The 10,324-nt window shown below is 47.7% G+C and overlaps 4 protein-coding genes across 4 annotated transcripts; all 4 read right to left on the bottom strand.

The window, feature by feature from the left end:
- Positions 1 to 759: 759 nt before the first annotated feature.
- Positions 760 to 2,635, bottom strand: K441DRAFT_617233 (uncharacterized protein). The gene is made up of 3 exons (XM_067645784.1): positions 2,174 to 2,635; positions 1,512 to 2,119; positions 760 to 1,452 (listed from the first exon to the last, which is right to left on the bottom strand). Exons 1-3 carry the CDS (start codon positions 2,339 to 2,341, stop codon positions 1,074 to 1,076), a joined length of 1,155 nt encoding a protein of 384 aa, XP_067500344.1. The 5' UTR covers positions 2,342 to 2,635; the 3' UTR covers positions 760 to 1,073.
- Positions 2,636 to 3,095: 460 nt separating this feature from the next.
- K441DRAFT_232519 (uncharacterized protein) lies at positions 3,096 to 4,132 on the bottom strand. The gene has a single exon (XM_067640651.1). It carries the CDS (start codon positions 3,868 to 3,870, stop codon positions 3,352 to 3,354), a length of 519 nt encoding a protein of 172 aa, XP_067500343.1. The 5' UTR covers positions 3,871 to 4,132; the 3' UTR covers positions 3,096 to 3,351.
- On the bottom strand, positions 4,114 to 7,426 carry K441DRAFT_232521 (uncharacterized protein). The gene is made up of 4 exons (XM_067640652.1): positions 6,567 to 7,426; positions 4,449 to 6,511; positions 4,192 to 4,389; positions 4,114 to 4,116 (listed from the first exon to the last, which is right to left on the bottom strand). The coding sequence occupies exons 1-3, from the start codon at positions 7,356 to 7,358 to the stop codon at positions 4,278 to 4,280; spliced, it is 2,967 nt and encodes a 988-aa protein (XP_067500342.1). The 5' UTR covers positions 7,359 to 7,426; the 3' UTR covers positions 4,114 to 4,116; positions 4,192 to 4,277.
- A 646-nt stretch (positions 7,427 to 8,072) lies between these two features.
- Positions 8,073 to 10,215, bottom strand: K441DRAFT_665580 (uncharacterized protein). The gene has a single exon (XM_067649518.1). The coding sequence runs from the start codon at positions 10,055 to 10,057 to the stop codon at positions 8,285 to 8,287; it is 1,773 nt and encodes a 590-aa protein (XP_067500341.1). The 5' UTR covers positions 10,058 to 10,215; the 3' UTR covers positions 8,073 to 8,284.
- Positions 10,216 to 10,324: the final 109 nt, after the last annotated feature.

The following is a 10,324-nucleotide window of genomic DNA, read 5'->3' as shown; positions in this document are numbered from 1 at the left end:
AGAAAGAACGAAGGCCGTAATATTTACTAGCTTAACGCGCATTTTTGGTAATAAACTCCTAAAATTTAAAGACTCTAAACGGCGATGTATTGGTATAGAGGATGGGTGGTGTCATGCGCGGGTACAGAAAAGTGGTTTAAACAGGTAAGGATTCGATAAATTTCTGTACTTAATCATGGTTTCTAACATAAACCCATCCTTTTCCGAAGCGACTGTAACTATATCTTTTAGAACATAGACGGAATATAGATAAAACCTACTATTTTACCTAATATATAACTTTTAGGGGATTCCGTTATATAGGCTCCGTTATAAAAGGGGGTTCTCTTTTTATAGTAATTCTTAAAATATAGTTAATCTATTAGGTATATACTCCACTAATTATTATTATTACTAATTTTATCTATATACCTAACGCCTAATAACGAACCTATTATAGTATTTCCTATAAGGTTCTGTTATACTACTCTAATTATTACCTACTCTTTACTATTTTATATATAACCCCTTAAAGCGGCGTATAAACTTTCCTTTATAAGTATATAATCCCCTATAGAGGCGTATAAGCATACCTTAGTAAGGGAAGCGCGTAATAATCGCGAATATTATTTAGTAATATAAAACTAAAGAGAGCCTTATTACTCTACCGGGGAGGCACCTAATCGTTAATTAATACTTTAGCCTTATTTTCTTTGGCTTTATAATCACGAGGTGAGGTTGCTCGGGTATTTCCATTTAATATTGGTGATCAATCTATATACGGCTAGTGGAAGGCTTGATCGACACGCACTTATAACGAGATGCGCCGAGGTGGTGTATACCTACTAAAACCAGTCGCTTAGCGAGCGGATAAGTGACCTTTCTATAGGTTAAACACTCAGCACGCTCAGCCGAGCCTCCGATATTCGGTTGGATTTGGCTTCATGACTGCATCCAGACGATTATTCAGACGGAGCAATCTCCTACGGCCTTGAGTCTCGAAAACCAGTAATATCGGCTATACCCCAAGCAATCCCTTTTTCCGAGAATGCACTGCGGCAGCTCTCTATCGGCCTCTGCATTACCCTTTGTATCTACTCCTTCGTATCTACCCACTCCTTTGTCCAAGCTCTCTTAGGCTGCCATTCGAGGTCCCCCTCCAACTCAGCACGATCTCTAGCCGTTTCAGAAGTGAAGGAAACCTCTGTGGTCTTTACGATTTGAGCATTCTCGGTTTTGGTCCCAACTCCGCGCGTAGAGGGCAGAATACTCTCGTCGCTCTGAGTAGAGCTGTTCCGTCCCAGTTTGGTATTTTGAGTAGTTGAGCACATGGTACTCAGTCGGTGGCCCTGGCCGTCGCCATAGCTCACATATCCAGAGCGCTTGGTACGGAGTGCGCTTGACAAGAGACCAAGACGTCCAAGAACCTTGTCGAATAGCTGTTTAAGGCAAGGTATGCAGGCTGCAATGATACTGCGAAGATGTGAGGACGTGATTCAACGGGTTGTTTGACGTGAAGATGGTCCACTCACCCAAGCTGCACTTCCATGACGCTCCATATTGAAAGACCGATGCCGTCCCTCAGGGTATCCCCAGTAACTCCATAGTGCTTCACTAGGGTCGTCTTGAAAATAGAGCCGAAGCTAGCAATGAGGCCAAGGCCCATGATGCACGATAGCGCAATCTTTTCGCGCAGTGGCCGTTGAATGCGCACAATGAAAGTTAAAGGTAGAAGTGAAAATGCAACGTCCGTAAGGATAGTGACTGCGGCGGTGACGTATATGCTGATCTGACCCACTATGGGCGGCTTGCATGTCGCTCCTGGGATGCTTGGGTCCCATACCGCTGCGACGGGATTGCAGAGAGTTAATTGGAAGACATTGATCGTAACAGCCGTAAGCAGCTGGAGGATTACCATCAGGTACAAAAATATCATCCAGTTTCGGCTGCGCTGGATGCGAATGAGCATGCAGGCGATGCTGATTTTAGTGAAGGCCAGAGCCCAGGCAAACGGAGGTTGGCTGATAAACAGGAATTTCTCGGCTTGCATGGCCGGTCCAGGAGCGATGTAGAAGTTATGGCGACCCAAGCCATAGCCCGTACTGGTCATCAAAAGGGCCCATTCTACCATATCACAGATCTGAATCGATTCTCCTTAGCAGGACGTCAAAAGCATGTTTGGGGCTAAACTTACAACCGCTGCAGTGATGAAATAGTCATCCCATCCAAGACGCAACACAGGTCTCGAGCGGGTGTACATACGGGCTCCATAGGTACTGAGAGATATCAGATGCAGGGTCGCCGTGAGCCCTATCAGAGTAGGAGCTTCATTGGTATCCGGGCCAGGGGCTACGGTGGCCATTATGACCAGATACTATAAAGCTATGGCTCTTGATCAACAGAAGCACATAACAAGAAGGATGGGGTGCGCAGAGAAATAATCAAGAAATCTAGCTAGCACGAGTGTAGACCGACAAATGCGATCGAGCTTACAGCCTTGCGGGATACTGGGCAGTAGAAATAGCCAGAAGCAAACGTGCCTAGAAAGTAGCGGGGACCGTGGGCTACAGCCATGCGGTTCCAGCACAGTGCTTAATGTTGACCGAGCAGGTTGAAGACCGCCATGATGGTCCCTTGTCTAAATGTATTAATGCTCGATTTATTGCAGTTTGGTAAATTGAAGGTGACGAAGGGAGGGAGGTAAAACGCAAGGACGCGCGGAGGGTTCGCAAAGGGCAGAGAATTTTTTAATTTACGCCCGTCCGAGGAGGCCTGAAGACTGGTGTAGCATCAATCCGTTTCGATCGCCCATCCCGAACGTTCTGTTAGCATCTGTTAGCACCTGTTAGCACCTGTTAGCACCTGTTAGCATCTCTTAATATCTCTGACTCGCAGTGATCTTTTTGGACTGGAGTGGAGTGGATTTGAGTCCAAATTACTTTGTAGTTTAGCTCATTCCTAAATAGGACTAACGCTCGCCTATCAAGGCTAGCAGTCCGCTCCACTCCACTCCGCTCCAAAAAGATCGCCGCTAATCACAAACCTTGAGCGATTTTCCCTCCCTCACTCTACCCGCCTCTCTCATTGGTCCCAAGCAGACTCGCTATACTTTAGCCCGCATAAGTAGTCTGAGTGCCTCGGTTGATCCGAACCCTGACCGACTCCCGAGAGAACGGTCGCGACGGTCAGAGCCGTAAGGGTGCTGCACAAATGGTCGGGGGCAGTTCGGAGCGGTCAGGGCAGCCAGGACGGTGAGGACAGCAGCCAGGCCCGTCAGGATAGTCAGGACAGTCAAGATGCACCTTCACGTTTCATGTTTTATAGGCCTGCCTTAGTAACCTAGTACTCAAGCATGTACCGGTAGGATATTTGTCAAACTTCCACAATCTTGCCCTTCTCTTTCCCACCCTCGTTCTCCGCGCAGAAGNCATGTAACCATAGCTCTCTTCCGTCCAAACTTAGCTCTGGCATCAATTCCACGCCCTTCAAGGCCTCTGCCCCCAGGGCTCCCATAATTGCAGACTCAACGATAGCAAAGTCAACGCACTCTTCTAAACTACACGCTTTGTACAGAAGCTGTATAGGCTCGGAAAACTCGCGTCGGAGAAGCTCGGCGGCTTGGTGACCTGACAAAGCCTTCGTGTCATTTTCGTAGAGATCACTATCATCAGAAGGCCTTTGGAGTGTCACAACTGCCGCTTCGATATGCTTGATAACCTCTTCCGACGTACGTCGTGGAGGAGGCGGCAACTGTGGCGACGGTGGCGGCGGTGGCCGAATCGGAATGGGCGGGATTGAGGACATTACAGAACTGAACATTGATACCTGTGGCATACCTGGCAGCATATCGTTAGGACGATATGGGTTTTGAGGGCTTTGTCGTTCAGGCATCTGTTGGCGCTGCTGCGCAAGCGACGGGTTTGATGGCGTTGATGGACTTGGCGGTGGGATCAACGTGCTTGTGCTTGAGTTCCATAATCGTGTACGCTGTTCATTTAAAGTCGGACCATATCCTGGAATGTGGCCTTGGGGAGCGTATCCACTAGCGAACGGGCACAGGTGCCACGGGTAGCACGAATGAGGCTGATAACGAGCCACTATTGAATTGGCTGGTTGTATTCTGGAGCCCCTCTGAAACTGTTTTCATTTTAGCCAGGCACATGTTCAATACAGCATCGACGAGTATAAAACAAAACCACATATTAAACTTACCCCTTCAGGACCGACAGAGCCAAGGTCACCAAAAGTCCGATCTATGCACCGTCCGACCGCCTTCAGCGCCTTTTGTGCTGATGTCTCTATGCCGCGGTAGGCTGTGAAATCATCATTCTTTGTAGGATGGAGCTTGATGCTGCCAGGGTTGACCATGGACGACCGGTCCAAACCGGCGGACATTGTTTCAAAGAGCATCTGTCGTGGAAAAGGTCAGCAATTTCACCCACTTCAAACTGGGGTCGAGCGAGCATCACGAAATCACCTCTGCACTCGGAAGCCTGAAGCCACCATTGCCAATAGTTGCCAGTATCATCCGATTGTTCTCTAGGAAACTCCGTTCCCTTGCCCCATATGCCCGTAAGAGATGGATCAATTCCTCCGCGCGCATCCGTATCTTAGTTGCATGTCTGCGTTCGCCAATTACTTTACTATTTGCAAATCCTCTTTCTTTTTTTCTCCATTTTTCGCACCAGTCCATAGCAGCATCAAGCGGTGCTACTCCCAATCCCCCATTAACATCCGCGCCAGCCTCGATTAGCGTCCGAACAACCTCAAGATTCCCACTTCGTGCCGCCATGTTTAGCGCGGTGCAGCCCATACGGTCGATCTCATTCAAACACCTCTTATCAGCCATCATACTTAAAACGTATTTCATGGTTTCACCAAACTTATAGCTACTTCGATAATGTGACCAAACAGCCATAGCGAAGGGATAGAGCAGGTTTCCGCCAGCCGCAGGCCACCCTATAAAATTCACATGACCGAAACCCTGTCGGGGGAGTTCCTCTAACAGATACTTAACTCGGGATATCGGAACGTCAGGCCATTGATTAAGCATTCTGAAAGCAACAGTGGTTCCTCCTAACCACCCGGCAGCGGCATCCTTGTTAGCACCGTGTTGTAAGAGGAGACTAGCCACGTCGTATAATCCAATCTGGACAGCCATTGCGAAAGGCGTCCATTCTGCAGTGGCCGTAGCACCCATCTCATCAACTGGACATCCCCATTCGAGATAGCGACGAATGAACAATGGATTTCTTTGGCGCACGGCAAGACATACTTGCAAACCAGTGAATTTGTCCACGCCGAAGAGATGATCGAGGGGAAAGAAACGATATTCATAGAGTATATCGAATATCCCGACGAACCCACACATCAATGAAGAGCTGTATATGCCTTCTATTACTTTGGAGGGGAACCTCTTGGGTTTGTTAAGCTCGAAGCGGGCTATGAAATAGCGAAATAAGTGCACTTGATTTCCACAAACAGCCTGATTGACCAATCCAGTTGCATCCACTAACTGGTCTAGCGTTGGACTGTGCATTTGCAACAATACTTCAAAGGTCTGGGTCATAGCAGTATTTACCTTTTCACCATGCCGAAGAAGCCTTGGGAGGTGGTACAGACCATTCTCGGTGGCCGTAACTAGTACTGCGGAGAGAAATTCGCTAGACAAAAGCTGGGGATGCATCGAGGAGACCCACGATCTTATGATATCCAGAGTATCATAGAAGTACATGGAGGCTGCAATTAACACGGCTCTTTTGACATTGTCCTCATCGGGGCTAGAGTCTCGTTCTGTCAATACTTGAAGAAGCGGTAAATTTCTGTGCCAAACAGCCCAGTGAAGTGGTGTTCCAGAGAGCTTCCCGTAGAGCAAAACATCATCCGATTGATCGCCTTCCCAATGGTCCAAAACAGCTCCAGCATCGATAAGCCGAGATGCTAACTCTGGGACTCGAGGATCATTGGACATTGCCAGAAAGTGAAGTACACCAGGCTCATCCCAATCGGGAAACGCAGAAACACCTTCGTCTAGAAGGATTTGGCATTGATCAAAGTTTGCTGTTCGACAGTACACCAAAAGCATCTTCTGGCAATCTTCAGGGGATCCAGTGGACGCGTCCAAGACATTAGCTTCTATCTTAGTCTTCCAGTTGCTTAAATTCTGCGGAAAATCCGTAGACAGGGTATGGAAGGCAAAGTACGACCCCTCACCAGCTGCATCTTCCAACCAGGCCAGATTATAGTCTCCTGCGAATTTCATTTGGTTGATTTTGCAGTATTGGTGCACAATTGAACGGTGTGTTTGAGATCCCAGTTCGCACAGCCGTAAAAGGAGGCGATAACAATTTTCTACGCTTTTATCTCCTAGCTGAATAATAGGGCTGACCATCATGTCAAAGTAAAGGTTCGCTGCAAGAAGACTGGTGGTTGAATTAGATAGCATGGCCGTTTCCAAATCCTGGGTGAGCGAATATATGACCGATGGTCTGCCTTGTAATGGGACAAAATCCCATGGAAAAGCTTCGATTAACTAAAAAACCCGCTAAGAGTCAGGACGGAGCTTAGAGATGGTGGTTATAACTTACTTTTCCTAGAATTGTTTCAGCATCTTCTGACAAATCCCGTTGGGCTAAACCGCTTAATTGAAGGTCGTTGCTAGCCTCTATTTTGTGATGCATCGTTGCGGGCACACCGGATAGTGCATGTATCGCTGCTTCTAGACTTCGCTGAGCAGGATCCAAATTGAGCGTCGCAGCGACTACCGCACTGGCGAATGTGACACGTAGCCCTTCAATCGATTGCATGACGATTTGTGGGAATATTTCATTTGATTTCATCTGTTGGACAAAATCATTTTGATCGTAGGTAGTACGTGGGAGTCGCTCAAAGGGATTTGCACAATTAAGTAAGACCCGCCATACTGTAAGTCCGAACGAATAGACGTCTGTAAGTTGCATACCAAGGACTGACAGTTGAGTTTGAGCTTCGGGAGCGCTCCATAGCCGTGTACATCCAGGCAAATAATGCTGCTTTTCTGGCGATGGATTGACGACTGCTAGACCGAAATCTGATACTTTCGCAACATATTGCCGTGTTGGATGGCGGCAGATGAGAACATTCTCTGATTTAACATCTCCATGAATCACATTGCAACGGTGAAGGCTTTGGAGTCCGTTTGCCACGTCCAATAGTAGTCCTCGGGCCAAATCAGGTTGTAATCCATTGAGATCTTGTTGAAATACGTCGAGCGTACCAAAATCCGCGTACTCCATAAGGAGTAGGGGCCATGAAATTTTGAAGTCATCGTAATCTTCCATAAAGTCTAGCCCAAGAAGACTTATGATGTTATCTTGACCAACCAAATCTGGATGGGTCATCACTCTGAGCTCCTGCAGGGTGGTGTGGTAGTATTCCCTTTGGAAATCGTCATTTTCGGATTTCGACGTGAAGTTTGGAGATTTGATACAATAAACTTCTGCACCAGCTTTCCGGACTTGCTCAGGAATCTCATCTAGCTTTGCGAAGGGACTCGCATAGACTACGAAGTGGTGTCCGACACCAACAATAGGTCTTTGACCAGAGAATTGTACATCATTAAACGCGCAAGCACCAGAGAAGAACCCCCCAGCCTTGTTTTGCCGGAAGAAGATGTCCAGTATTCGGGTAAGAGGTGGTAGTAGCGGTTGCGATCGGTGTCGAGCATCAGCCTTGTGTGCGGGATGTAGCAGAGTTATGGACGAGTACGCAAGCGACTCTGCTGGTATAGCTTCCGAGTGCTGTGCTCCTGCCCCTATCCCGGGAAGGATTGTCGAGCTCATTCTGGCTACTTTGGGGCTTCTGAAATCTGAACAGAACCTAAAGGCATGGGAAGTCGAGAGGACTTTAGATAGGTTCAGGCTGTGTGCCGCTGCGCGTCGCCACTAAGTCTTGGCAATGTGAAGTGTCTCAGCCTCCAGTTGTTGAACGATCAGAATAGGGTGTTCACGCTTGTGATAGGCAGCGTTAGGCAGCAGGAACTCAGTCCATTCTGCATCCCTCGCGCCACAGTCTTGGATGTTTGTGTTTCTCGGTAACTCATTCCCAAACCGGCCCTCGTCTGCAAGCCTCACTGTGAGGGTTCACACCGTCCCCAATCAAACATGATGTTATCCGGTGCCACAATATGAAGCTGGAATAAAGGCGCGAACACTTTCGGAGAGGTGATGTTACCTAAACTGTACTGATACTCTGCATTACACAATGTTTAAAGGGAGGGAAAAGAAAGATCAATGTCGTAAACGTCCAAAAAAAAAGCACAAAACAATTAAACATGGCATTCCTTCAAGGTCTTAACAACTTCCCAGTAAAAGCTCCGTTGAAGGTTAAGAATATAGTCAGGTTCACCCTTTTCATGATCTTGAAAAAGTTGCATGCCGTCAAATCGCCCATCAAAACACTTCCGCACAGCTATCATGTATTTCTCGCCCATGGAAACACCAAGAAGTGGTACTTTTTGACTCAGGAGTCGGTCTCGAAAGGCAGGCCCGGTCTGGCCTGCTTGATAAAAGTTTGCAAGGTGACTCCAGGTACCTATCTCTAAGAGCACGGCACCCAAGCTATAAATGTCGTGAATACAATGATAGGGCAAAATCGGCTTGCCTCCTAGGCCTTGAACATCTGGGTGGCGGTAGATACCAACGTCTGGGTCTGGGTGGGTCTGTGACGAGACAGAAGTTGGGTCATCCGGTCGGGCAAGAGCAAAGCCGGTGAAATATGGGTTCATGAGAGATGGAATGTTAGGTTGAGATTGAGAGTTATAGACACTACTCGTGTAGGCAGATTGCGGCGTAGCAGAACAGTCGGAATCCTGTCTAAAGAAAAGAATATTATGAGAGTTGACACTCTTGTGAAGCCAGCGGCTCGAGTGAAGTTCGTAGAGCGACTCAGCAAGAAAACCAGCAAGCTGAAAACGATCGCCAAGATACGGACGTTTCTGTTTGGCAATGATTTGGAACAATGTCAAAGGAGCGAATGGACCCGCCTGGTTAGCATTTAGGTGTGGATAGCGAAATACCAAGCCAAATCTTGGGATTTGGTTGTCCTCCAAATAACCAAGACAATCAAGAATTCGAAAGCCTGGCGGTTTGGGCCCTTGCTGAAGCATCTTAACTAGGGCTTCCACCTTGATCTGCAAGGCAGCTTTAATCTGCCCAACAACATTCATTTGGTTGTATGGACGCCATTCGACCACCACAAGCGAAGGTGCATATCCCGTGTTCATTGATAATTGAGCCCAGGCACGGCGTTTAGGGGTATCATTGGGGAGCCTCAGCATTTGAATCTGACGGAAGTCCATGAGCAAATTCCGAGATGGGGTGAAATAAATTGGCGAGCTAGTTGGCCCATTCTCAACTGCTGCAAGTCCCACTCCGCCGAGATACGCTGTTGTTCTCTGCCCCATTTGGCCGTTAGATACAGCATTCTGGAGATACTGAACGCCTTGCAATCCCTCATCCACAATTGCCGTCGCCAGAGCTTCGGCCTCGATTGCAACAGTCTGAGACGGCCGTCTGATTAGAGGCGAGAATTGATAAAGCGCGTCATTGTATTGAGTGAGCTGATTAACGAGACCCGCAAATTTGTCTCTGTCGTAGACTGCCCACTTTAGCTTTCGAAAAAGTGAACAACTTTTCTGAACTTGGAAGACCATAGTCGCCTGCCTTCTGATCTCACGGTTTGATACCTGCGGATCGCGTATATTTGATGCCGGAAGTTCCTGGATTCCATAGTGTTCTCGGAGCCGATCAAAATCCTGAAGCAAATCTTTGATCTGCATCAAAGTGGAAACAATCATCTCATATACAGGCTGAGACAGATTTTCCGGGTTTATTCCATCGCGATAAACGTCCGAATTTTGGCCCCAGACTAGAAATCGTGTATGTTGCAGTTTGAAGAGCCAGAACAGCGCATTCAATTGTCTCCCAGTTGTTCTGATGTCGGAGATCGTTGTGTAGGCTAGCACACAGCTACTAAAGACTTGAGCAGGAAGAGTGAGGCTGGCAAGTACCAGGCCAGTAGCGCCAATAGGGTCGACCATCGTGAGGTGTGGTATCGCGACTTATTTGATCCTGCAGGATTGTGATATATATTTTGGTGGACGATATCCGACTGTTGAAACGATTTACAGCTGTGGAGCTGTTGAGTTGTTGGTGTTTTCTGCTGTGTTTTCTGTCTCCGGCTGGGAGGGGAACACAGGCTGGAATTCTCCAGCGCGGCATACATATTGTGGCTTCTCGAGAGAAAGTGGGCTTCTGAGCTCCGCCACGTCTTCCTGGAAGTATCCCATTGTGCAAAAGAAAATTGG

This window comes from Cenococcum geophilum (genome assembly GCF_001692895.1).
Source record: "Cenococcum geophilum 1.58 unplaced genomic scaffold K441scaffold_44, whole genome shotgun sequence".
NCBI lineage: Eukaryota > Fungi > Ascomycota > Dothideomycetes > Gloniales > Gloniaceae > Cenococcum > Cenococcum geophilum.
Note: the sequence above shows the minus strand (reverse complement) of the source record. Positions and strands in the feature narration are given on the sequence as shown.

What these genes read in the sequence shown, in the direction of transcription:
- K441DRAFT_232521 (XM_067640652.1), bottom strand. Translation starts at nt 7,358, where the DNA reads ATGACCCATCCAGATTTGGTTGGTCAAGATAACATCATAAGTCTTCTT. An exon ending in CTGAAACAATTCTAGGAAAA is followed by an intron (nt 6,512 to 6,566) that starts GTAAGTTATAAC and finishes CGGGTTTTTTAG; the next exon opens with TTAATCGAAGCTTTTCCATG. An exon ending in CCGAGTGCAGAGGTGATTTC is followed by an intron (nt 4,390 to 4,448) that starts GTGATGCTCGCT and finishes TTTCCACGACAG; the next exon opens with ATGCTCTTTGAAACAATGTC.
- K441DRAFT_665580 (XM_067649518.1), bottom strand. Translation starts at nt 10,057, where the DNA reads ATGGTCGACCCTATTGGCGCTACTGGCCTGGTACTTGCCAGCCTCACT.
- K441DRAFT_617233 (XM_067645784.1), bottom strand. Translation starts at nt 2,341, where the DNA reads ATGGCCACCGTAGCCCCTGGCCCGGATACCAATGAAGCTCCTACTCTG. An exon ending in ATTTCATCACTGCAGCGGTT is followed by an intron (nt 2,120 to 2,173) that starts GTAAGTTTAGCC and finishes GAATCGATTCAG; the next exon opens with ATCTGTGATATGGTAGAATG. An exon ending in GTCATGGAAGTGCAGCTTGG is followed by an intron (nt 1,453 to 1,511) that starts GTGAGTGGACCA and finishes ACATCTTCGCAG; the next exon opens with TATCATTGCAGCCTGCATAC.